The 27,092-nt window shown below is 42.0% G+C and overlaps 1 protein-coding gene and 1 long non-coding RNA gene across 4 annotated transcripts in view; one reads left to right on the top strand and one right to left on the bottom strand.

Moving 5' to 3' along the window:
- Nucleotides 1-2,414: 2,414 nt before the first annotated feature.
- On the bottom strand, nt 2,415-25,946 carry LOC121920235. The gene is made up of 3 exons (XR_006101710.1): nt 25,878-25,946; nt 8,424-8,476; nt 2,415-2,492 (listed from the first exon to the last, which is right to left on the bottom strand). It is a non-coding gene; the product is annotated as an uncharacterized LOC121920235 (long non-coding RNA).
- The window catches only part of LOC121920234 (uncharacterized protein C5orf47 homolog), a 31,107-nt gene continuing 9,796 nt past the window's right edge, over nt 5,782-27,092 (top strand). The window contains exons 1-4 of one of the 3 annotated variants that reach the window (XM_042447311.1): nt 5,782-6,432; nt 9,153-9,241; nt 13,122-13,224; nt 23,071-23,133. In XM_042447311.1, the coding sequence (XP_042303245.1) occupies nt 5,976-6,432; nt 9,153-9,241; nt 13,122-13,224; nt 23,071-23,133 (712 nt within the window). In that variant the 5' untranslated portion in view covers nt 5,782-5,975. Of the gene's footprint in view, nt 6,433-7,504; nt 7,637-9,152; nt 9,242-13,121; nt 13,225-23,070; nt 23,134-27,092 lie in introns of those variants that run through there. The other 2 variants (XM_042447314.1, XM_042447312.1) reach the window with 2 other exon arrangements.

The following is a 27,092-nucleotide window of genomic DNA, read 5'->3' as shown; positions in this document are numbered from 1 at the left end:
ATTGTGTACCAATCAGTGCTGTTGTGATTGTTATCATCATAATCAGCACCACCACCACAATCAAAGCCAACATTTTAACAGATAAACTATAAAACTGTATCGCCACTAGTGCCATTCAAAATAAGTAACGAGTATCTATTATGATTATTTTTTGCCAAAATGTGTATATACATTTTTCATTTGTTCTGTGATGCATCACTGGAGAAATATATGTGGATGCATGCTTACTTGCAGCAGTGGAAGAGGATATGGACTGGGTGCTGCCTGGTTGGTCCTCTATCCCTCCCTATCTGTCATTCTACCTTGCTCTCTCTGGCTATTTCTTCCCTGACTGCCTTTCCATCCTCAGTGGGGGCTGCCTGGGAGGTGGCAATTGATTCCCCTTTCTCCTGTTTCTTAGCCTTTCTTAGCTGCTATTTCTGTTGTTGCTGCAGGGGGTGGCTGGGGATGAATTAAAATATGTGCCAGTGGAAGGGGGAGGATGCATCAAAACGTTTGGTTTAATGTTCCCACAATAAGTGGTTTGAGAAACCCAACAAATTCTAGCAACTACTTTGTGCAAACCACTGTGAACCAGCTGAATGGCATCACTGTATATCACTGTTAGTTAGAAATGTGGTTGTGGCACAGCCTGTCCTAATATCATTAGCTATGATCTCCTCCTCCTCCTCCTCCTCCTCTTCTTCACTGCCCCCTAAGCCAATTTCAATTCATGGCGACCCTGTGGATGAGATATCGCCAAGACTCCCTGTCCTCCACTGCTCTGCTTAGTTCCTGCAAAATCATATCCATGACCTCCTTAATAGAGACCATTCATGTAGTATGCAGCCTTCCTCTCTTTTTACTTCCCTCCACCTTTCCTAGCATTATTGTTTTTTCCAGTGAGTCATGCTTTCTCATGATGTGTCTGAAGTACGACAGCCTAAATTTTGTCATTTTGACTTTCAGAGAGATTTCTGGCTTGATATGCTCTAGGATCCATTTATTTGTGTTTTGGCTGTTCATGGAATCCTCAGCACTCTTCTCCAGCACTACATCTTAAATGAATTGATTTTCTTCCTATCTTCTTTCTAAACTGTCCAGCTCTCACATCCATACTCTACACATACATTGTATAGATAATACAATGGTTGTTACGATACTAACCTATTTGCTCGGTTGTATATCTTTGCATTTTAAAATCTTTTCTAGTTCTTTCACAGCCACCTTCCCCATTCTTAATCTTCTTCTAATTTTCTGACTGCATTCCCCTTTACTATCAATGTTTGACCCCAGGTATGAGAACTCTTTTACTATTTCTATTTCTTCACTGTCTACGTTGAATTTGTCTAGATTCTCCATTATCATTTTTTATTTTAGATCGATAATATTTGTGCATCTTTTTAAACACATCTTTGTTTAAGGAAAATGTTTTTTTTTTTTAAAAAAAAATGGAGGACACTTTAGAATTCCTCCTGGACAGGTTAGAGGTAAGACAGCTCCTACAAAAGGTAGGACATCTGTTCACCCTGCCTAGGAAGGATCTTAGAATGTGTGTGTGTGTGTGCATGCGTGCGTGCGTGCATCTGTATGCAGGATGTAATCTGAAGTATGTGGGCAAAACACCACAAACCTGCCAACAGGCTTTAGGAATCATGAATCTGCTATTCTAACCGGAGCAACAGTGGCTAGGCACTTCAGCATGGAACATCACAGCCTCTCTGATTTGTTGCTGACATCACTTTCAAACATTTTGGACAAAAATTAGACGTTTTGGATATATAAACTAAAAATTCTACCATTGCATGGTCTCAACTCAGTAGCATCACTGGGCAGGTGTGGGGTGTGCAGAATGCACTGGATGACATCCCAGATGGGGGGTGACATCTGGTCAGCCCCCCCCCGCACCATCCTCCACACTCTGTCTGCCGTGTGCCTCTGCACACATGAGTGTTTTTCTTGGTGAATACACGCTTCCCTGTCTGTGCATGTGTGCCACTCCTTTCTCCCTGGCATGCTGCTCCTTCCCCAACATGGTGGAGGTAGGATCAGGGGGGGGGGGGGGAGACTTGCTCAAGGGTGTGTGTGTGAGACTTGGAGGCTCTGATCCCCCTTCCTCTTCCCAAACTTTTTAACGTGCAAAATGTACACATGCTTTGAGTTAAATATTGAATTTACTGAAATAAAAATATTTTAATATGAACAATGTTATTTCCTTATAAAATATTAAAGTATGAATGTACATGGATGTGCGAATGAAAATATGCACACTAACTAAACAAAATATTTTTATTTACACACTGCATCAAGTGTGTGTGTGTGGGGGGGCTTATGACATCCACATGTAGATGTGAAGGGGGGTCCCAAGGGTAAAAGAGCTGAGTACCACTGGCATAGCCCCTTCTGTGGTGATAGTGGTGGGGAAGACGAACACGGTCCATTTGCTTGTGCCAGTGTTCTGCTGCCTGAATGGTCTGTCTCATGACGTTTCATGGCAGAGACAGCCTTGAGACCTACAGCAAGGAAAAGGCAAACACTCACACCATTTAACTAAGTGAATTACTGCCACCACCACCTCAAATAATGGCATATTTCTAGGCCAAGGGAGCTATCAAATGCCACAAGGCATAAGTATACAAACAGATTAAAGAAGATTTGCAAAAATATTTTGAAATAAGTAAAGTGTTACATATTAACAGCTCTACCTCATGCAATGTACAGAGAATAACTGTGGAGATTACCGCACTAGGGTAAAAGCGTTCCCCAATGTGTTCTCACGGGCGTGAGCCTGGAACGTGATGAGGGCCAGAACGCTAGTTTACCGCACAGCGGAATGCTGCTGTCACCGCCGGGCGTTCCAAATGTGTTCCCAATGTGTTCCAGGGAGGCCATTTCAAAACCGTTCCCAGAAATGGCCTCCCTGGAACACATTGGGAAGACATTTGGAACGCCCAGCGGTGACGGCAGCATTCCGCTGTGCGGTAAACTAGCGTTCTGACCCTCATCACGTTCCAGGCTCGCGCCCGTGAGAACGCATTGGGGAACGCTTTTACCCTAGTGCGGTAATCTCCATTATGTCAGGCACCTGGGTTCAGCTTCTTGCCCAGATCTCATCAGCAAAATAGGAATAATCATTCTCCTGACTTGGCTCAGGGTCAGGATTGTGACTACTGTATGAAAAGGTATTATATGCTCAAAAATAATTTTGAAATACCAAGTATTATTAATAGTAATGATACTATATAAATGAGAGCAGGAGGTTCCCCACCTTTGACAGGAGACTGAAAAAGGTGGGGAACCTTCTGCTCATACTTACCACTACTATTAATAATACTTGGCATTTACAAAGTATTCTTGAGCATATAATACTTTTGACAGAAGACAGTCAAAGGTGGGAGGACTCCATGTTGATGAATTTGAGTTTGTTTTGCCCTCTTCAGAGTTTCTAAAGCAGTAGCAAGGGGGGGGGGGAAGCATGTTAGTTTTTCAGCATAGCAGCACTGAATAAGTGAATAAGTGGTCCATGGCTACCACAGAACTGCCTGAATATGATCAATTGACCAAACGGGTCTAATATTGTTCTTATCCTGATTATTATAAGAAGATGCTGATGTTTGGAATTGATGAGATGTGGGTGCAGGAGGGGGAGAAACACATAGGAAAACTCCTGTCGTTGACTATGTGCTTCTACTCTTATAGGCTTGGTGCATGGAGGTCCCTCTCCATGTTGTTGAAACGGCTTCTGTTTAAAAACATGGCTGCCAAATCTTGACTTAAATACAATAGGACCTTGGTATTTGCTGTGGTTTGCTTCTAGGACCTTCCATGGATACCAAAATAACAAATAACAATAACAGTAATAATGCATTTTATTTTGTTCCTGCCTCTCTCCTCAAGGCTTGAGATGGGGCACAACATATTGAAATATAAAACACAATTAAAAATACATAACCCCACAGTTAAAATACAACACTATAAAATCATTAAAATACACTCACAGTCACAGAGTACATGGATAACTAAAAAATCATTATTTAAAATTGACTGGGTAGGCCAGTCAGTTAATGCTGTTTTAAAAGCAGTCAGCATTTTCAGCTGTCATATCTCCTCCAGCAGGTCATTCCACAGTCTGGGGGCAGCAGATGAAAAAGTCCTCTGGGAAATGTGGATGCTCAAATCCCATTATACAGGGTCCCTCCATATTCGCTAGGGTTAGGGGAACAAGACCCCCGTGAATATGGAAAAACCGCAGATAACAAAAACACTGTTTTTACCTGAGAGGACACCTCTCTAGGGATCTCTAGGTCCTTCAGTGCAACTCTCTGGTCAATGTCCAACATACACTGACCATAGAATGGCACTGGAGTAGCTACAAATGGTCTTTCCGTGCAACTTTTAAAGTTGACCATAGAGTTGCACTGGAGGACCTAGATATTCCTGGAGAGAACATATCAATGAAATCCGTGAAATATCAAATCTGCAAATATGGAGGGATGACTGTATATGCAATGGTATATTAAAATGGTGGTCCCTTATATAAAATGGCAAAAATCAAGCTTTGCTTTTTGGAATTTATCTAACTTGTTAAATATTTTCAAGCTGTGGATGGTTGAATTTGTGGATAAAGAATCTGTGGATACAGAAGGCTGACTGTGGCTGCATCCATGCTGCAGAAGTAATCTGGTGTGATACCACTTTAACTGCCAATTCTCAATGCTGTGGAATCCTGGGAATTGTGGTTTATCATGGCATTAGAGCTCTCTGACAGAGAAGGCTAAATGTCTAACAAATCAAGTCCTCAGAATTCCCTAGCATGAAACCAGGGCAGTTAGAACTGTTTCAAACTGGATTATTTCTGCAGTGTGTTTTGGACCTCTACAAGCTTTCTGCTTCAAGAGTGAAGTGTGTTGATGTTAAATTCCCTGTCTCTTTGTCTTTTTCCCAGGAAACAAACTGCTTATTTAACTGCTGCTGCTGCAGAATGAGTAATTCAGGCACACTCTATAAATTCCAAATAGCAAGCCTTGATTTTCCATTTTATGTAAGGGGCAATGTTTTACCATGCCATTGTATTTAATGGGACTTGAGCATGCATGGATTTTGTTATCCACGGTTGGTCCTGGAACCAAATCCCAATGGATAACATGGGCCCACTGTATAACAAAGTAATTTGAATCCTTTCCAAAATCTTCAGTTTTGATATTTTCTTTGTTTACACTAAAGTTCCTATTATCTGCAAATTAAATGATACAACACTTCTGTAATCTATAATATAGGGAAAAAGCATATTTTTTTTCTGATTTCATCTTGACTTCAGATCCACTTTAACAACAACAACAACAACAAAACCCCCACACAAAACAAATCAAAGTATCTCTGGTTTATTTATTTTGATTTAACTTATTTTGACCAAACTTTGTCAGATCTAAACTCTTTCTATTAATCTAGTATTTGATCTAATATTGCTGCCTTCTCTTGCAATTTAAGACCACTGGAGACCATTCTTCTTCTGTCTTCCTAATTTTCCTTTTATTTAACCAGTTTGTCAAAGTGTGTAACTCTTGCATGTCCACTAGTTTCATCAGCCATTGCTCTACTGTTGGGATCTCTTTATTCTTCCAATTTTTTGCCAGTCCTGTTCTTGCAGATGTCAGCAAATACAACAGTGATTCCCAAACTCTGGCCTTCCAGATCTTTTGGACTTCAGCACCCAGAAGCCTCAGTTATCTTATCCAATGGCCTGGGATTCTGGGAGCTGAAGTCCAAAACACCTGGAAGGCCGGAGTTTGGGAGTCACAAACACACATTGATCATTCTTCCACCTTTGTGTTTGCTTTGTTTATCACCTAGTGTGATTTTTCTCGTCATCCCTCTTCCTCCTTCTTTGCCCGTCTTTGTTTATTGGCTAAGCCCTAACTCCTCCCTCTGTCTTGGGTTCATGAGGGGAAAGCCCCACTTCTCAACTCTAGTGCAGGGCTTGCTAGGCCGCAGCCACCATGAAGCCTGCTAGTGGCTCCCGCTTTGGCCGAAACAGGTTCAGGATTGTTTATGTGAACCGTTTTGGTAGCCACCACAGTGGCACCGTGATTCATTACAGCAGTGGCCACCTCAGGCAGGAGGGCAAAGCGGACCTGGCAGACACCATGCCCTGCATCCAAAATAAAGCTCATTCTCCCATTCCTAATGGACTGGTCTCTGGGTGTGCCATCCTCCCTCCATCCCACGAGGGACAAAAGAGCCCATGCTTTGGGCCTGGAGCCACTTCTAAGATGCACGCTGACAAAACTGGAATAGGTTTCAGCCCGTCTCTAACCAGGGGAAGGCAGGCCAAGTCCCCGAAAGCGGCCAAAGCCAAAAGGATAATGGCTGGGCCGCCATGCCCACCAAACAAAGACTGGGGCTGCCAGGCAGCCGCTTTAAGCCCCACTGTCTCCAGCAACTGGAAAGGAACTGGTATGAGGAGAGAGTGCAGAGGCTGTTGCATATATTGCTGTTATAGCTTGTTTGCTTATCACTGGTTACATTTAATCTCCATTTTGAGCACGGATTTATATTTATATTTTATTTTGTGATGTCCTCCATCTGGCCTACATTTTCCGGTGCCTTGCCCTCCTTTGCGGTGAGGACATCTTGTCACCTGGCTATAATGGGCCTGTAATCATTTCTGTGGCCCTGAATATTCAGGTTGAAGAACTGGCATGGACTGGAGAGATTTCTTATACATTTTGAATTAGCTCTACTGATTCACTGTTGACCAGGGTTATACCTCTGAGTAACAAGGGCCTGAACAGACAGGCCAAAATAAAGCTGCTTTGGGTCCCTTTGGAAGTATGCTGTTTAAATGATGCATGCATCCTAATAGGCCAGAAGCTGCGCCAAAGCTGTGCTCCGGTCATAAGAGCTTCTGGCCTCTTAAGATGTGTGTGTCATTAAACAGCATACCTCCAAAGTTACCTGAAGCAACTTTATTTTGGCCTGTCTGTTCAGGCCCCATGTTCATAATTTTAAGGGGGCCCTACTTTTTAAAGACTACAATGCTAAGGCTTGCCCTCTTGAATCATTACAGCATTAGACCTTACATTTCCATGGTGGTTGCGGAAGGCAAGGCATGGTTTTGCCCTCAGAAGATTTAAAAAGCTCCTTGGTTTTTGTCAGTGCAAGGGCCAGAAGCTATGAAAGGGATACATTGCTTTTGCATAAATGTCTAAATTCAGTACAGGCCTTTTAAAGGGATAATCTTGGTGTACTGTTTCTTCTGTCAGTGACACAGCATGTTCTGATGTTTTTCCCAGCATAAAGTTATTAAATCAGGTAATATAGAAACCCTGACATATACTGAATTTTGCTGTCCACACACTACTGTTCAACTTATTTTAAATGTATTTCTAAGCTATGTTAGGTCCAAAACACACTGCAAAAATAATCCAATTTGAGACCGCTTTAACTGCCCTGCCTCAGTGCTAGGGAATCCTGGGAACTGTAGTGTGTGGCACCAAATCTCACTGACAGAGAAGGCTAAATGTCTCACAAAACGGCAGTTCCAAGAATTCCCTAGCATTGAGCCAAGGCAGTCAAAGCTATCTCAAACTGGATTATTTCTGCAGTGTGTTTTGGACCTCTATGATCCTTAAAGTTCATCATAGTCTTTGAACAATGGGTAAGTCAGTACTTAAATAATTTATACTTCATTACGTAATGCAATGTTGGGTTATTTTTGTATACATTTTGTAAAGCAAATCATTGTATAAAAGGCTACTATGCATCTGATTTGCTTTTCAAATTAAATCACATAAATAAACATTCAAAAAGAAGGCATGTATTTTCATACTAGTTTCTCATACTGATCCACATGCACTTTTAATTTTTTCTTCAAAGAACTAAATCACAAGTGGACAACTATAGTAAATCTGGGAGCCAATGTTCTGCTCTTGAGGTCTCCTGGAGGCCTCACACATCCCTAAAAATGCCCAAATCCTCAAAAGTCAGTAGCTCAAACTCCATTTCTGTTTTTTTAAAACAAACAACCAACCAGACATTGGAAAGCGTTGAACAATGTAAAGACGTTCTGCAGCCTTCGATTGCCACAACTGGAGGGTTGTTTGGGAAGTCGGCAGCAATAGTGAACTGCAAAAACAGCCTTGGACTTCCCCAAGGCTACCCTTAGTTCACCCCTTGGCTAAATCTAGCATTGTCTTACCTAGAACAGATCCAATGAAATAAACTGTACTCACGTTAATTTATATTAACATTCCCATGCATTTCAATAAAGCTATTATAGCACTACCATTGGATTTAGTCCCAAAGTATCCAAAATGTGCACTTGACATAAAGAGACAAAAACTTGATTTTTTGGCACATTCAAAGGTACAAGTGAATCCTGGGGGGGAAATTGATTTCTACTGCAGAGTCAAAAGGCCTTATCACACTAGTAGCAGGCAACATACCTCTGAAATCATCTAATTTTGATTGCCATCTTTCCTTTAGTTCAAGGTGCTATCTGAAGAAGAAAAAAAGCTATGTAAGACAGCATTATAACAGTACCCTCTGGAAGGGTGATGCTCCCGCTTTCAAGTGATATGAAATATTGATTCTTTAAAGTAGTTTTTCAGAGATCACCACTTAAACTGGCACCATGATTGCAGTGGAGGGAGGAAAATAAAATTTCAATTAGAGTTGTGTGATCTGATTTAACTCCTGGATTCTCAGAGCCAAGCCAGTTGTACTGGTTTGAGTATTGTTGTTGTTACCTGCCTTTGAGTTGATCCCAACTTTTTTCCAGCACCACAAACCAAATGAATTGATTTTCTTCTTATCATCTTTCTTTACTGTCCAGCTCTTGCATCCGTACATGAGGAATACAATGGCTTGTACAAGTCTAACTTTATTGCTCAGTCATATATCTTTACTCTTTAGGATCTTTTCTGGTTCTTTCATAACTACCTTTAACATTCCTAGTCTTCTTCAGATTTCTTGACTGCAGTATCCTTTTGAATGATGTTTAATCCAAAGTACAGCAATTTGTTTACTATTTCAATTTCCTCATTGTCTTGGTTGAATGTATGTAGGTCCTTCATGGTCATTATTTTTGTCTTTATGTTTAGCATTAAGCATGACTTTGATACCAGCAGTTTAAATGGGAACTCTAAACTAATATAATCCAATTGTTTTATTAGGTGGATACTACGTGACTCAAAGCGATGTATTTGAATTTTCAGCTCCTTTGAAAAATGCTAACAACATGGTCCGAAAACGTAAGAAAAAGGTAGACTATTTATATAATGTAAGGGCAGTAGAAATAAAACATGAAAGTGCTCTGGATAAAGCTCCAGAACCATCTAGTTAACCATTCTGCTATTTAAACATATATTAACATTTTAAGGAAAGAATAAAGTCCCTGATTGTGTACAAATGTAAAATATTCCTCGTAAGAAAACAAAAGTTGAGATTGCTCAGATGAAATGCAAAGTTCAGTGGTGCCTAGACTTCATATCTGGTGATCTGGAAGCATCTTACACTTATCCTAGATGAGTGGATTTTGGTACTGGTTGATTGATAATGAAGAAAGTGCCCTCTGCATGTGTTCAAAGGCACACACATATTTTATTTCTCATCCTAGAATTAAATCCAGATATTGAAAACATCCTTTTGGTATGGGGGTGGGATGTAAACCTGCTTTTCTCTTTCCATTTCATATTGCAGTAGATATTTTGAACAGTGAACAATGCCAGTGCTGTTGTTCATATCTGCCTGTGTTTGCTGGCAGAAGTGCAGGGGACAAAAATGTTTGTGATGAGCCAAGCTATCAAGGCATTAAGGGAACTACCCATTATATGGGTAGGGGGTTAGGGGGAAAGCAATCCCCATGCTGTGGGCTATCCCATATTATCCTTCATTATGAAATCATTTTGTGTGTTTTACCATTCCTGTCTCCACTTCATTGACTCAGGACGATGAAGGTTGAGGAAGACACAATGTGATGGTGCTACAATGGAGAATCTAGGGTTGTCCATACAGGGTAGTTGGTTGTCGGGAGGAAGAACAGAAATTTTTTTAAGGCTGTCTGATATGATCCTTTTTGGTGCACAAAAACAATTTCATGAAATCATCATGTACAGAAATGAGCTGTTCAGTTCTGCCCTTCAGCTAGGCTAGCCATGTTGCCAGAAGACATGGCAACATGGTAAGGAGAAGGGGAAGGAGGTACAATCTGTAACATCTACTCAAATTGATCAACATTCTCTTGACTTTCTGGAACTAGGACATGTAAGCACTTTTATCATGGCTCTGGTCTTTCTGGAAGGGCAAACTCAAGAGCTATTGAGGGATTCTTGTTTGCTAGAGTGACATTGGCTTTTGCCATGTGTGTGTTTGTGTTTGAGTGCCTTCATGTTACTTGTCAACTTATGGTGAGCCCAAGAATTTCATAGGGTTTTCTTAGGTAACGAATACTCAGAGGTGGTTTTGTTAGTTTTTCCCTCTGAAATATAGCCTACAGCACCAACTAGTCATTAGCAGTCTCTCACCAAAGTATTAACCAGGGCTGACCCTGCTTAGCTGCTAAGATCTGGAGCCTCTAGGTCAGGGGTAGGCAACCTTTTTGAGCCGGGGGCCGGGTTGCTGTCCCTCAGACAACTGGGGGGCTGAAGCCAAAATAAATAAATAAATAAATAAATAAATAAATAAATTTTTAAAAATTAATTAAATAAATAAACCGGGACAAGTGTAGGACAAAATTTTAAAATGGAGGAAACGCAAAAAAAAAATTGCTGATTTTTTAAAAAAATGTTAATATAAATGCATGTTTTGGAGGCTTCTATAGACAATTGCCCCCCTTGCCTGCCGCTTGCCCCCCCCCCTTGCCCACCTCCTCCTGATAGGCCAAAGGCTCTGGAGGCAATCGGCGGCAGGACCGGGCTGGGGCCGGTCCCAAGGCCTTGCCGGGCCGCATCCAGCCTGCGAGCCGCAGGTTGCCTACCCCTGCTCTAGGTATTTAGGCTCTTCTATCTAGTGTCCTATGCTATTTAATTTTACATATAATGAGCGAGAGAAGTAACCTGGAGCTTTAGGTTTCAGTGTCACTAGTGTGCTGTATCTCCTTTCTGTCTAAATCCAAATACACAATACTAATTGGACTAGTTAGTACTAACAGTACTAACTCTGAAACAGCATCTGATGTTGATAGTGGACTGGATAAGAGGAAAGGAATTAAATTTTAATATTGACACTGATATGTTCATGGACAGTCAAAAGGCAGCTCGAAGAACAGGGATTACACTTGTGTAGCACGAGATTATTGAAAATTTAAATTCATAGTCTGACTACAACCCTGGATTCATTTCTCACCTTGATTGCTCAGGTCTTGGCAGTGACCAGGTGTGTTTGTACTTTAAAGGTTAGTAACTCACTCCGTTACTGGAGCTGGAAACAGCAGCATTGGGTTGCCTCTGAAAAGTGTTTTGAAAATTTAGGCTCGGTACACATGGCCAGGACGCAACATCCTGGCGGCAATAGTAGGGCTTGGGACCGCGCACCAACTGCATGTTCCTGAGCCCTACTACATGCGGGCGGCACCATTACAGAGCCGCCCCGCCCACACAGGGTGTGTGTGCATGGTGTGTGGAAGTTGCAGGGTCCACATGTCATGCACAGGAAGAAGCAATGCAGCCCATATGACGTCCCAAAAAGGAGCCACTCTAGGCGGCTCCTTTTTTGGTCTGCAGCATTGCCAGGCAACATTGCAGGTCAAAAAATGGGTGCCTACAGACCACCCTGAAAGGGATGGTCTGTACTGCCCCTTAGTTAGTTCAAATACTGTTCACTGGGGATTAGAGGGATCATGTGATTCTCTTGTTAGAAGAGATGTATTAGCTATGAGTTCCAGGAACAAAAGTCCTATAGGATCTGGACTGTATTCTTCCCAAAATGTGGTCTAGATGGGCCCCCCCCCCTGAACAAAAACACCTGTATTTCATTTTATTTTGTTTAGAAGGGAAGTCTCAGTTTAAAAATTTATGAAATATTGAGAAAATCAGTTTGTCTTTATAGGATTTGTTGATTAGGGAAGTAATTAGACTAGAATAGACATATTCCATTCTGCCTCATGAATATGCTCTGTATGCTCTCTAAGACATTCACCTAGTGCCTGAAGAAAACCAGACATGCTTATTAAATTGATGATGTGTTATTAGGTCTGTTATGTGGAAAGCAATCAACTCAAATTGAATACATATAGATGTCACAGATGCATGATTTAAAACAGGTTTAGGAATCAAATGGCCCTCCAGATGTTGCTGAACTGCAACTCCAGGCATTCCTTCTCATTGGCTATGCTGCCTTGGGGTCTTGGCATTTGCAATCCAACAGTATCTGGAGGACTGCATGTTTCCTGTTCTATTTAAACTAAAGAGAAAAAATACTATCTGCAGAGAAATATTTTAACACTTTTTATATGCATCTCTTTTTGCATGAAAAGCAAGTAATATGCCTCCTATTTAGCATCAAGCATGGCACAGTTGTAGTCTCTCATTATCATTAGGCTTCAGCCACTTTCCGTAATGGTAATTCAGCTCATATAATTGAATGTAACGCAGAGGAGCAATTTTGATTGTGTTAGTGTCCCGTTTTTGAGAGTATAGTGAACTGAATGTTCATATGTGATGTGTTTACCAGTTTTTATTTCAGATGATGTGGTTAAAGACAATGTTCTGCCTTTACCTTTAAGGCTCACCTTGTGAGTTGTATTGTTATGCACATGCTGCTCATGTTAATCTGAAAAAACAAACACATGTACCTGGAAATGTCAGGGCTATGCCAAGGATATGCACACACACATGCATTTGCTTGCCATAATGTGTGATGAGATTCCAGAGAATGCCAAAAAATAATTTTAAAAAATAATAGCATAAAAAATAACAACAGAATGTAGAGGGATGATTAGCAGCCAGGCTGAAATAATTAAAAGCTATTAATTTTAATTCTAATTAAATGCATAAGATTTTGTTAAGCCCAGCCTATTAGCTGAAGTTAAAAAGAATCAAGATATTGGTTGGTCTGTAGCCTTTTCGGCAATAAAGATTTCTCAAAATTACATACAGCAATATGCTTCTTTCAATATACTGTACATCACTTGTCTTTCTTTCTAGTCTGCAGTTTGGTGTGGAGTTTCTAAAGTGATTTCTAAGATGATAGAAGAAAATGGACATTTCCGAGACCGACTGATACACTGCAGCCAACTTTCAAGTAAAAGTACGTAGCTAGTGAGTAAATTATTTGTGGTGCTCCTGGTTCTAGAGCTGTGCCTGGAGTGTAAAGTTGTGATGATCACTGGACATAATATTTTCATCAATATCATTAGCTGTGGAAGGCAAGGGAGGGTGGACAAACACACCAAACAACAAATTGGAAGAAAAAAGGTCACAACTTCATTAAATTCAGCAAGCAAATAAGTGAAGAGGGTTGGCCCAAAAGCATAAGGTCTGGATCTATCATCCACCAACCCGTGTTGGTCAATGAACCAAAATGCCTGGTCATAGTCAGGCCTCGGGATTGCTTTGCTTTTCTGCAGTCTCACTACATATGAAACAAGGTCCCTTTTTGATTAGATGAGATTCAACAGCCCTCTTTTTGTATTTTTATACAACCGGAATTGCATCTTATAATAGTTGTCTTTAACATGATAGCTAAGAATATACTTTAAGCTCCCCCCCCCCACACACACATTCTTCCAGCATTATTGGTTGGCCTATATCTTGTGCCCTTTTAATCATGTAAATTCTTGATCATTTCTTCTTTCCATTTCCAAATTTAACAGAAGTTGGTATAATTTCAATATAATTTGTTGATTGTCATTTATAAATAATTTATCAGAACCAGAGTTCTCCTTTTCTGTTCCAATTTATTTCTCATCCATTTTGAACCTTTCTGTAAGCCGTTTATGTAGGAACAATACAGTTCTTCATACAGTTTTTCCTGTGTCTTTATTCAATACAGTGGTCCCTCCACATTCGCTGGGATTAGGGGTGAAGGACCCTTGTGAACATGAGAAAACCGTAAATAAAAAGCACTTTTATTTTTACCCGAGAGAACACCTCTCTAGGAATCTTCAGATCCTCCAGTGCAACTGTATGACCAGGATCTGCCAGAAATTTACCATACAAACATGTTGAAGGACTTACAAATGCCTAGAGAAGCATTTTTTCTAGAAACATCTAGGTTCTCCAGCACAACTCTATGATCAACCTCTGGCAAAGTTACGCTAGAGGACCTAGAGATTTCTAAACATAACATATTAATTAAAACTGCAAATAAACAAATCTGCAAATGTCAAAGCTGCAAATGTGGAGGGCCAACTGTATTCCCCTTTGTCCATTGTTAGCAACTCTGTATACATTATCCACCTTCCCAAACTTTTAAAAAATTGTTTTAATGATGCTATACTCCAGTTTTTGCCTAGAATGTGCCAAATGCTATTGAGACTGCTCACACCAGAACCAGTGTTTAGGCCATGTGTTGTCTGAACAAGACAATGCCAGAACAGGTTGGGGTGGGTGGGGGTGGGATGGGCTTTTGGCTTGTGCAGACAAGGCCTAAGTAATTTTAACCATAGTTTGAAAAAGCGGCCTTTTTGAACTATAGCATCCAGACTGTCTGCTTGAGAGCTGCAGTCCAAAAAAAATTGGGAATTACAGTAAAAAAAAATGAGTTTGAGGCATCAAACCTCCATTAGGTGGTCATATGTATTTAAAGTTGCCAGGTCAGGTCTATTCCAGGCCCTGAAATTTCAGGGCCAAATTTTGAGATTCAAGTATGGCAAATAAAGAATACTAAATCTTATTTTATTTATAAATACTAAAGCTCGGGAGTTCATGGCTTCCATGATGGCCATGGGCCTATCCCAGTTAGTCTCAGGTCCGACGCATTGTGCAGGTAATACACTTGATGTTGTCTTTAGTACAGACTGGGACACTCTGCTCTGTCATGGACAGACCATTACCTGGTTGAGGCTCAACTTAAGGCAACTACCCAAATCCCCCCCGGGGTGGAGGACCGATTAGGATGGTCCACCCTCGAAGGCAGATGGAACCCAAAGGGTTCCAAGAAGCCTCAGAAGGGCTTATGGTTGGATCTGACAGCGATTCTGTTGATGCCCTGACTAACATCTGGGACAACGATCTCTCCAGGGCTATATACAGTATCGCTCCTAAATGTCCTTTCCGGCCTGCTTCCAATAGAAAACCATGGTATACAGAAGATCTCCAGGACATGAAGCGGGCCGCGCAACGACTGGAACGCAGCTGGCGGAGACACCAGTGCTTATCCGACAAGACACTCCAGGAGGCTCTTTTGAAGTCATATGGAGTGGCAATGGACGCAGCAAAGAACTCCTTCTATGCTGCGCGTATTGCGTCTGCGAAGTCACGTCCAGCAGAGCTGTTCAGGGTGGTCAGGGAGCTGACTCAGCTTCCCCCCACCTTGAACCCTATTTTAGAACCAGCTATAGCCTGCTGTGACAATTTTAACAACTTCTTTGCAAATAAAATTTCTCAGATAAGGGCTGATCTCGACGCTGGCATTTCAACAGAAACTATAGAAGAGGTATCCAGAGCTTCCGTGGACTCTATTAAACTGGATCGCTTTGAGTTTGTTCGTACCGATGAAGTGGACAAGCTCCTTGGAAGTGTTAGGAAGACGACATGCTCTCTCGATCCCTGTCCTTCTTGGCTGACCATCCAGGGTGGTGATGGTGTAACATTACTGTTACAACGTATAATCAATGCGTCATTCAGGGAGGGAAAATTTCCATCAAGTCTAAAACTAGCAACAGTTAAACTGTTGCTTAAAAAACCCTCCTTGGACCCCCTGGTAAGGAATAACTACAGACCAGTCTCATTGTTGCCATTTCTAGGTAAGGTGATCAAGAGAGTGGTCACCATCCAACTCCATGCAGTCTTGGATGAAACCGATTATCTGGACTCATTTCAAACTGGCTTTAGAGCGGGTTATGGAGTTGAGACTGCCATGGTCGCCTTAGTCGATGATCTCCATCTGGGCATCAACAGGGGAAGTGTGACCCTGTTGGTGCTTTTGGACATCTCAATGGCTTTCAATACCATTGACCATGGTATCCTTCTGGAACGCCTGAGAGAGCTGGGCATCGGGGGCACTGCGCTCCCAGTGGTTCTGTTCCTACCTCTCGGGCAGATTCCAGATGGTGCAGTTGGGGGACACTTGCTCCTCTAAGGGAACTGACATCTGGTGTCCCTCAGGGAGCTATTTTGTCCCCCACTTTGTTTAACATTTACATGAAACCGCTGGGAGAGATCATCCAGAGACACGGGGTGCGGCGTTATCAGTACGCTGATGATACCCAAATATGCTTCTCTGTGTCCTCGACTGATGCAGTGACTGAGGATGGAGTCTCCTCTGAATGCCTGCCTGGAGTCGGTAATGGGCTGGATGAGGGAAAACAAACTCAGCCTGAATCCAGAGAAAACGGAAGTACAGTGGTACCCCGGGTTACGAAAATAATTCGTTCCGCCGCCGCGTTCGTAACCCGAAATCCTTCGTAAGCCGAAAAAGCCATAGGCGCTAATGGGGAAAAGCCGCGATTTCGTGCAAAATAGCGCCGAAAAGCACCAAAAATTTTTTCGTAACCCGAAATAACCTTCGTAACCCGGAACAGTTTTTTCCTATTGATTTTTTTCGTAACCCGGAAATTTCGTAAGGCGGTGCTTTCGTATCCCGGGGTACCACTGTACTGGTGATAGGTCCCCCAGGCCTTAGAAAGGAAATTTATCCACCTGTCCTGAATGGGGTCACACTTCCCCTGAAGGACGAAGTTTGCAGTTTAGGAGTACTTCTGGACTCGTCTCTGCAGTTGACATCTCAAGTAGATGCGACGGTCAGAAGTGCTTGCTATCAACTTCGGTTGATACGCCAACTGCGGCCCTTTCTGGGCCAAAGGGACCTTGAAACTGTGGTACATGCTCTGGTAACCTCTCAATTAGATTTCTGCAATGCACTCTACATGGGGCTACCCTTGTACCAAGTCCAGAAGCTTCAGTTAGTACAAAATATGGCAGCCAGATCGGTCACTGGTGTGTCCAGGTTTGACCATATAACACCTATCTTGAAAGATCTTCACTGGCTGCCCATTCACTTCCGAGCACAATACAAGGTGTTGGTCACTACCTATAAAGCCCTACATGGCTTGGGCCCGAGTTACTTGAGGGACCGCATCTCCCCATATGATCCGCCCCGCACACTCAGAACATCTGGGAAGAACTTACTGATAATTCCACCTTCCAAATATGTTGCCACATCCCAGATGGCCTTTTCAGTGGTGGCCCCACAGATGTGGAATGATCTACCCGAGGAGCTCTGTCTGACAACCCCCCTAGAAACATTCAAAAAGAGGCTTAAAACTCTTCTTTTTTGTCAAGCCTTCCCCCCTGAAGAATGAAGTTATCTACCCTGTTGCCATCGATTCCCTGCTTACCCTTGAAGGCAAATGATTGTGCTTAGAGTTCTGTAATTGTATGGTTTTATTATGGGATTTTATCCTTTTATGTAATGTCTGTATGGTTTTAATTGTCTGTACACCGCTTTGATCTGTGGAAAAGCAGTATATAAATAAAATTTATTATTATTATTATCAAATCTAACACACGCACACAGAATTTTTAGGAAAGTGCCTTGAGATTTCTTGCGTTTGCCTTGAGATTCTTCCCCTTTTCCTGAGAGTCCTCCCCACTTGTTCTGAAGACCAGAGATTCAGGATCAGGGCTGGGCAACAGGAGTAAGGAGTAAAGCAGTAAGAGGCTTTTACAGGAGTAGGAGTAGGAATAAGGAGTAACAAAATATATTTGTTACTCCTAATTTCTGTTATTATATTGTACATACAAACACACACACACACACACACAATTTTATTGTATTACACTAGGGAAGTGACTGGGAGGCAAAGAGAGACACTTACACACGTATGCACACGCCAGCCTTGTAAAGCAACTGGGGTTTTTCCCCAGGGCTGGGGGGGAGTAGGAATAAGGAGTAAAGGAGTAAGAGGTTTTTACAGGAGTAGGTGTAGGAGCAGGAGTAGGAGTAGGAATAACATTAAGAAAAAATATCTTATTCTGGAGTAAAACAAGGAGTAACCCCAAAATCACCACTACTTTCCAGAGTACTAGGTCCAGAGGCATTATAACCTTGAAGTTGCAAAGCAGACAGATAACATTTCTCCCTTCTACCATCATATATGACCCATTTCTACTCCATTTTGGCAACTGCTTTTGCATGCCTGGTGTGTTAGAGTTAAAAACAAACAAATCCAGAATTGTTTACCAATCCCCATTATGTTCGGGGGGGGGGGGGGATTCTCTGAGCACTTGCATTTAATCATAGCACTGTTTGTTTCAGCATGGTATGGTGGTTTGAGATTGGACTAAGAATCTGGAGATGAGGGTTCAAATCCCCATTTGACCATGGAAACCCACTGGGTGATCTTGGGCAGGGCACACTCTCTCAGCTGTAAAGGGAGGCAAAGGCACCTCCCAAACAGATGTTGCCAATATATCCCTGTTATAGTTTTTACCTTAGTGTCATAGGTAAGAAATGACTTGAAGACAAACAACAACAAATGTCATGACTACAGGAATCAAAGGAAGTTTGTTTCAGCCCTTATATTTCTTAGTGGGCCTGGTGTATTTTTGTCATTTCAGTTGCTAAGACTGGACTTGCCTGCAGCTTATTTGAGGGCTCCTTTGATTGTGTGTCTCTGGACTTTAGCCCTCCAGATCTAGCCCTAACTACAACAGAACAGATGTTTAGACTTCAATATTTATGGGGAGGTTGTGAGGAGAGAAAGGCAAACCTTTTTGTCAAAGGTTCTGATTTTCTAATGGAGTCTCCCGATTTTAACTGTAATTTTCTTGACAAATGAAACATTTGGCACATTTATCAGGCACATTAAGGCAGTCACCAATACCAACAGTACTTCCAACTGCATTAACTCTCTGCTGTCAATACATCCAACACTGAAGAACATACAGTCACACAACATTGAAGAAGAGTATAGGAACTGTACGGTCAGCCCTCCTTATCCATGGATTCAAGCACCCACAGTTTGAAAATATTCCAAAAATATATAGATTCTAAAAAGCAAACCTTGTTTTTGCCATTTTATATAAGTGGCACCAATTTATTATCCATTATATTTAATGGGTCTTGAGCATCAAGGGGTTTTGTTATCCATGGGGATAACCAAACTCCAGTGGATACCAAGGGCCTACTATATTTGAACAGTCAACATTTGATAGACAATCTAACCTGAAAGCATATTCATCTGCAAAATTAGAAAGAAGACAAATTTCTTCAGCACGTGCATAGTACAACGTCTTACAGTAATATAATTTTAGAATATTTGCCATCCAGTCACGGCCTGCATGCAGCAATTTCATTACAGTAAAATGAAGCATGAATTAAAACTGACACTCTATTGATGTCGTTTCCATTAGGGCTTTGTAGTTGCTGCACAATTCAAAGTAGCACACTATTATGCTTACCAATATAATTGGAATTTCCAGCTTCACAGATTAATTAGTTTTAGAAAGCAGATTTACCAATCCATTAAGTGTTATCTGTTAAATTTAAAGTGACATATTCTCCCTTCTCAATGTGACTGTTTAGCTCTCATTTAGGTTTGAAGCTTCTGTGAGTGCAGATAATATATTAAGGTATGTTAGGAGTTTCTGTTAGTAATATTTTATATTTTTCTTCATTATGTTCACATGCCATGTAATCCTGGAGGGCTAGATTTAAATTAACAGAAATTCCTCATTATTTGTTAAGGTCTAGTGTTATAAATTGTCTTTACCTATACTGGCATAGGCAATGACCTGACCCATGACGGTGATGTTATGCCAGTATAAATACTTAAAATGAAATGCTGTATATGTTTACAGAGAAGAAAATCCCTAAGAAATAATAATAATAATAATAATAATAATAATAATAAATTGTTTATTTATAAACCGCTTTTCCCAGGATCAAAGTGGTGTACAGTATAGAGGTAAATACAATACAAAACAAATGACATATTAAAAATACACATCAATACCCATTAATTCCACAAAATTGGCTAAAAACATTCCACATTATTAAAATCGCAATTATAAATACCTACATCATTAAACAGTAAGGGGAGGGAAACTTTATTACAAGGAATTGGGAGGGTAGGCTTGTAGGAAGAGGTAAGTTTTTAATGCCTTTTTAAAGGCTTCCACCGTTCCACTAAGGCGGATCTCTTCGGGTAAGGCGTTCCAAAGAGAAGGCGCTACTGCCGTTAAAGCCAATCTCACCCTAGGATGACTGAGTACCAATTTTCCTGTTGACCTGAGAGTGCGGGGTGGATTATGCAGGGAGAGGCGTTCCCTCAAGTAACCTGGGCCCAAGCCATTTAGGGCTTTAAAGGTAATAACCAACACTTTGTATTGGGACCGGAAATGGATTGACATCCAGTGAAGAGATTTTAAGATGGGCGTTATATGGTCAGATCTCGCCGTCCCCGTAATTAACCTGGCTGCTGCATTTTGAATCAATTGAAATTTCCGAACCTGATACAAAGGTAGCCCCATGTAGAGTGCATTGCAGAAATCCAAACGAGAGGTTACCAGTGCATGTACTACATTTTCTAGGTCCTTTTGGTCCAGACAGGGACGTAGTTGGCGTATCAGCTGAAGCTAGTACCAAGCACTCCTGGCCATCGCATCTACTTGAGATGATAATTGTAGAGATGGATCCAGGAGTACTCCCAAACCATGAACTGTATCCTTTAGGGGAAGTTTAACCCCGTCTAGGACAGGATGACAAATTTCTCTGCCCGGGCCAGGGGAACCTATCATGAGTACCTCTGTTTTCTCTGGATTCAATCTGAGTTTGTTTTTCCTCATCCAACACATTACTGCCTCCAGGCAGGCATCGAGAGGTGCCATCCTTAGTCACTGTATCAGTCGGAGACATGGAGAGATAGATCTGGGTGTCATCAGCATACTGATAACACTGCGCTCCATGACTCCGGATGATCTCTCCCAGCAGCTTCATGTAAATGTTAAATAGCATAGAGGACAGTATGGCGCCCTGCGGGACACCCGATGTAAGCTCTCTTTTACGAGAGCAGCTGTCCCCCAGCCTCACCATCTGGAACCTTCCCGAGAGATAGGACCGGAACCACTGGAGCGCAGTGCCCCCGATACCTAACTCTCTCAGGCGTTCCAGAAGGATACCATGGTCGATGGTATCAAAGGCTGCTGAGATGTCCAAGAGCACCAACAGAGTTATGTCTCCTCTGCCGGTGGCCAGACGGAGGTCATCGACTAAGGCGACCATGGCAGTCTCAACTCCGTAACCCAACCTGAAGCCAGTTTGAAATGGGTCAAGATAATCGGTTTCATCCAAGACCACCTGGAGCTGAGAGGTGACTGCCCTTTCAATCACCTTGCCCAAGAATGGTAGTAGGGAGACCGGTCTATAATTACTCATAGATAGGGGATCAAGGGAAGGTTTCTTTAATAGAGGCTTTACCACAGCCTGTTTCAAAGAAGATTGAACAGTACCTTCCCAAAGAGATGTATTTATTATTAGATGGAGAGCGAATTTTATAACATCTCCTCCCTGTACGGTCAGCCAAGAGGGGCAAGGGTCAAGTGGGCAAGTTGTCTTTTTCACGCATCCAAGGAGCTTGTCCACGTCCTCGGTACTCACAAACTCGAATTGATCCAGAATAACCTTGTTACCAGAGACACTGGATACCTCTACTAATTCATTTAAATGTACTAAAATTGCAACCTGAGGGCATTATATCCACATTTAACTTCCTCAGAGGAGGCAGGTAAATCGGCAACTAATGGTAAAAATTCAGCTAATTGTAGTGAAGTACTATTGCAGAGGGTTGCAGTGTTGTGCCCACAGCACCATTTTGTCTGCCTCTCCCTTTCGTTACCCTGGTGATACCTGTGGTTTGTAATTTGTTTATTTAATTGAGAGAATGAGGATTGTGTGGCCTGCTGGGTGCATATGGTGGTGGAGATTTGTTATGGCCCTTGGCCCCTACATTCAGAATGTAATTTTGCTGAAAAAAAATCTTCCCCCCCCCCCCCCCCCCCCCCCAGTAAACTAAAAAACAAAAAAGAGGCAACAAAAAGCCCAACTGTTTAAAAGTGTCTGGAAATGACTTATAGAATCATAGAGCTGGAAGAGACCGCAAGGGCTATCCAGTTCAACCCCATGCCATGCAGGAACTCTCAATCAAAGCATCCCCGACAGATGGCCATCCAGCCTCTGTTTAAAGACCTCCAAGGAAGGAGACACCACTACAATCTGAGGGAGTGTGTTCCACTGTTGAACAGCCCTTATTGTCAGGAAGTTCCTCCTAATGTTGAGGTGGAATCTCTTTTCCTGTAGGTTGCATCCATTGCTCTGGGTCCTAGTCTCTGGAGCAGCAGAAAACAAGCTTGCTCACTCCTCAATGTGACGTCCCTTCAAGTATTTAAACAGGGCTATCATATCACCTCTTAACCTCCTCTTCTCCATGCTAAACATCCCCAGCTCCTTAAGTCTCATAGGGCATGGTTTCCAGACCCTTCACCATTTTAGTCATCCTCTTTTCGACATGCTCCATTTTTTTCTGGTCGTTCAAACTTCTGGTCGTTCAAAACATCACTTCTGATATGGCCAGCAGAGGGTGAGGTTTGACTTATGCCGACTCTAAGGCATGAGGTTTTCTTGACAAGATTTGTTCAGAGGAGGTTTGGCATTACCTTTCCCTGAGGCTGACTTGACTGTGACTTGCCTAAGATCACCAAATAGATTTTATGCCTGAGCTGGGAATCAAAACCTGATTCCCAGAGTCATAGTCAAACTCTCAAACAACTATAGGAAATGTAAATGTGACTTGGTACATGCCAACCGCTAAATTCTTTTTAAAAAATCATGTTAGGAGTGCTTCAAAGTGAAGCAGTGGCCTCCAGCCACCTTCTTTCTTTATTTCCCTGAACACCCCTGGACCTCATGATGACTGAAATATATTCTTACCAGGAAAAGATGGCACAGAACTGGAGGCCAGTTGCTTTGAGCCCTGCAAGAAAGGAGGAACGGGAGGTATAGAGTTTATTCTTCTACCTAAAAGGGGAAATGCTTGGGGCTGGTAGTGAGGGAATTGAAGAAAAGCTGATATTCAGCCAGTGGAGTAGAAGGATAATGTGGGAGTATTGGGTTGAGATTAAAAATTTGAGATTTATGCATTGCAGAATTAATGCATTTTGACACTACTTCAACTGTAGTGGTTCAGTGCTATGGAATTCTGGGGTTTGTAGTTTGGTGAGATATTTAACATTTCCTCTTAGAGAGGTGTAGAGCCACAACAAAGTTCACATCCAGGATTCCATAACACTGAGCCATGGCAGTTAAAGCAAAGTCAAACTCCACTAATTCTGCAGTTCAAATTAGGCCTTAGTGACAAGTATGCAGATAATATGGCATACTCTATGTATATGTGGGGTTTGACCTCCCATTAAATTAGGAAGGAAGCGGAGAACTTCAGCTTCGGAAGGGCTGTCGAGTGTGGCGGAAGGGTTTAGGAAGTGGAGGACCTCTACAGGCCTTTATTCTCTTGTTTTATGAGGCCTCTCAGGGAATTTCACTAGAATAAAATATCAACAAATCCCAACGTCTTTAGTGATGTGTTGCATTTATGTTACATGTCTCTTTCATTGGCCTCAGTGACAGTAAGCACTGCCTTGTCTGTACTTCAGGAGAACGGAGTGGATGTGGGTAATTTTCCATCCTCGCATGTGTTTTCTGATGTCCATTCTATTATCATCCATTAGGAATTACATAGTGGCAATTATCTTTGGCTATTATTTTCATCTTTTTGAAAGTTGCCATTATGTTACCCCAGTGCTAATTGTGACTCATTTTTCCAGAGCTTTAATTGTAGTTCACTTATTAAACTCTATTTAGCTGAAAGCACTTCATTCTAATGCCTTCTTTCTAATTAGCAGATTTTACACAATATTGCACCAAGGAGATAAGTCTCCTATTGATCTGAAATCTTTAGTTGATAAGCACTAAAAATAATCTGGGATAATGCTACTAGGACTGCAGATACAGAACAACAAATCTGAATCAAACTGTCTCTGTTTTGTGCCAAGGTTGTTTATAGAAACAAGATTATTAATGCAACATGTTATTTTTGTAAAGCACTGTCTTTAAAAGTGATGATCCATTGCATTTCTATGGTATAAATTGTTTCACAGAAAATAACAGTTTCAGTACAAATGAAAGTGATCTATTTTTCTCAGGCTAGCTTAAGGATCAATCCGCAAGTGTGTTATTCCCTTGTTTCAGCAGACCTAAAATTCCAATTCCATTTGTGTTGTTTACTCTCAGCTCCCCCTCAGTTTTAAATTTCCTGCCTTGCCAGCTGGTCAACTTTTCACATTCTCACTCACCTTATATTTCTAAAATCTATTGAAATTATATTTGAAAAAATACTTAAAACCTGTTTAAGCTCTTCTGCTAAATAAATAATTACTGTGGCTGCAGAACTGATAAAGAAAAGGGGGGAAATGCACAAGAGTACAGAGGATTCTCAACTGCCTTCCAATAAAAAGAAATGACAAACGGAGGAAGAAATTATTTCAAAACCCTCCCCCAAGACTTCAGTCACACTGGTCAGTGAGGGTGAAAAAAACAAGCAGAGCTCAGGAAAGGTTCATTGGCTGCTGATATGTGAACATGCAGCAGAAGTGGTATTAAGGACAATATTTAACTCTTCCAGTGACTCTGAAACAAAGGGATCCTGTAGCACCTTTGAAATTAACTGTGTGAAAGAAGTAGCATAAGCTTCTGTAGACTTGGGGGCTGTACAAACAGCCCCTAAGGGATAGCATGCAGCCACCTCTTCTTCAGCCGGATTGGGGCTGCTCCTCCACAGCCGCTGAGTCCTCTCCTTCCCTGCCTCCCTTCCTTTGGGGGAAAGGGGAGTTCCAGGAAGAGGAGGACCAGACATGTGCCCAGGCCTCTTCGTCCCTGCCTCCCTTTCCTTTTCCCCAAAGGACTCCAGGGAGCCCATTGAGGGAGAGGAAAGGTCCGGGACAAAGAGGACTGGGCCCATGTTGAGGCTTCCTCCTCCCAGCTTGCCTGAGAGTCCTTTCAGGGTGAAGAAAGGCCCAAAAAGGAGAGGGCAGGCAGACTCCTCCTCCGGAGAGCTTTGCTGGTCCTGAGACATCCTTCCAGGGACACCTCAGGTCAGGCAAACCTCCTCAGAGAGGAGAAGGGGTCTTGGGCCGACTCCTCTTCCTCCCTGCCAGGCTTTGCCACACCTGAGGCATCTCTGGGAGGATGCCTCAGGTCTGGCGAACCTCCTCAGAGAGGAAAAGAGGTTGCGGGCTGACTCCCCCTCCTCCTTGCTGGGCTTTGCTTTCCCTTCTTTCCTTCTCTTTCCCTCAAAGGGCTCCAAAGAGCCCTTTGGGGGAAAGGGAAGATCCGCCACTGCAGAGGAAGCAGGAGGTAAGCAGGGAAAGGAGGGAGGGAAGAAGGAGAGAGGGAGGAGGGGAGGGGAGATGAGGGACTTTTGTCCCCAATGGCGGCATGGGTGCATGCACGCCCTCATTGGAGACAAAATGACCCTCCGGATTATCCAACATTTTCGGGTATCCGACTATCAGTCAACCCTATTTATGTCAGATAATTGAGACTGTACTGTACTCTGAATTCTGAGTTAGTTGTGCTACAACAATACAGCTACAGGGTATGGTAAGACCCAAGGGCAGCAATTTGGTTATGGAGAGCAAACCTTTAAAAGTTTAAAGTGAAGGATAAAATAAAATTAAAGGATTTACCTGGACAGTAAAGGGACACATGGGTATCTTCATCACAGTCATGCTTCCTGGGTACCATTTTGACTTAGCAGATTCCAAGTACAGAGGAGGGATTAAGACAGGACAGCCTATGATCCAATTAAAGGAAGCCACTCAATCAAACGTACAGTCACATGTAGTGATTTACACACAAGGAGCTCCTGTCAATCAAGTAGGAGAAAAAGGAAACCTTTTAAATTTAAGCCGCAGATTGAATACAAATGAGCAGTTTCTGCATTTTCTCATCTCAGTGTTCTCTGTACGTAGAAGTAAAACCACAGGTACCAGAAGCCAGGATTGGCTCCCATGTAACTTGTGCAACAAAGTTTGCATTCCAGTCTTGCAGCAATATCATCTATAGTAAAGGATATAATAAATACAGAGCTTCATTTAACTTTCAAAGTACTGTAATTTTAATCTACTTAATATAGTTCACCCTCCATGTCCAAGGATTCATTATCCACAGATTCAACCATCCATAGCTTGAAAATATATATTCTTTAAAATCCAAAAAGGAAACCTTGATTTTCCTCTTTTATATAAGGGACAATATTTCAAGGGATTTGAGCATCCATAGATTTTGGTTTCCATGGAGGTCCTGGAACCAAACCTTTAAGGATACCAAGGGCCCACTGTACTTTGATTAATCCAATGAATTCTATAACTCAGCATGGTTTACCAAGGAATTCAAATTAGAATAATAATACCCTAGGAATGAATTAATCTCAGTGAGATGATAAAGAATCAGTGGATTTGGAGGTCAGAAATTGGCTAGTGGCAACTAAATAATTCTATCAAATGAAACAGGTAGCACATCTACACCAGCCATTTAATTTGGGGCCAGTCTGGAGGATTATGCCCCAGACCATGCCACAAATCTGGTATCCTGTTACGTTGTTATGCACAAAGCTCAATTTAGATGACACTAGATTGGCCCCATTGGCCTGTCCCCTATTTTTGGAGCCATTGTCACTGCTTCTTTAGAGACAGGAATATAAATCTTGTCCAGCATTCTGCCACTTCTGTTGAGGACAGAAATGGGTGCTCAGTGCAAGGAAGGGGGGTGGTGTGGCCCTTGGCATGTGGACAACTGGATCAGGAGGAATCTGACAAAATACAGTTGTCCACATGCCAAAGGAATCTGAAGTCATGCTGAGGTTTCTGGGAAGCACTGGGATTTTCCCTGATGGAGCTTAG

The sequence above is a fragment of the Sceloporus undulatus genome, chromosome 2 (assembly GCF_019175285.1).
Source record: "Sceloporus undulatus isolate JIND9_A2432 ecotype Alabama chromosome 2, SceUnd_v1.1, whole genome shotgun sequence".
Lineage (NCBI taxonomy): Eukaryota > Metazoa > Chordata > Lepidosauria > Squamata > Phrynosomatidae > Sceloporus > Sceloporus undulatus.
This window is presented reverse-complemented; position numbering and strand designations above follow the sequence as displayed.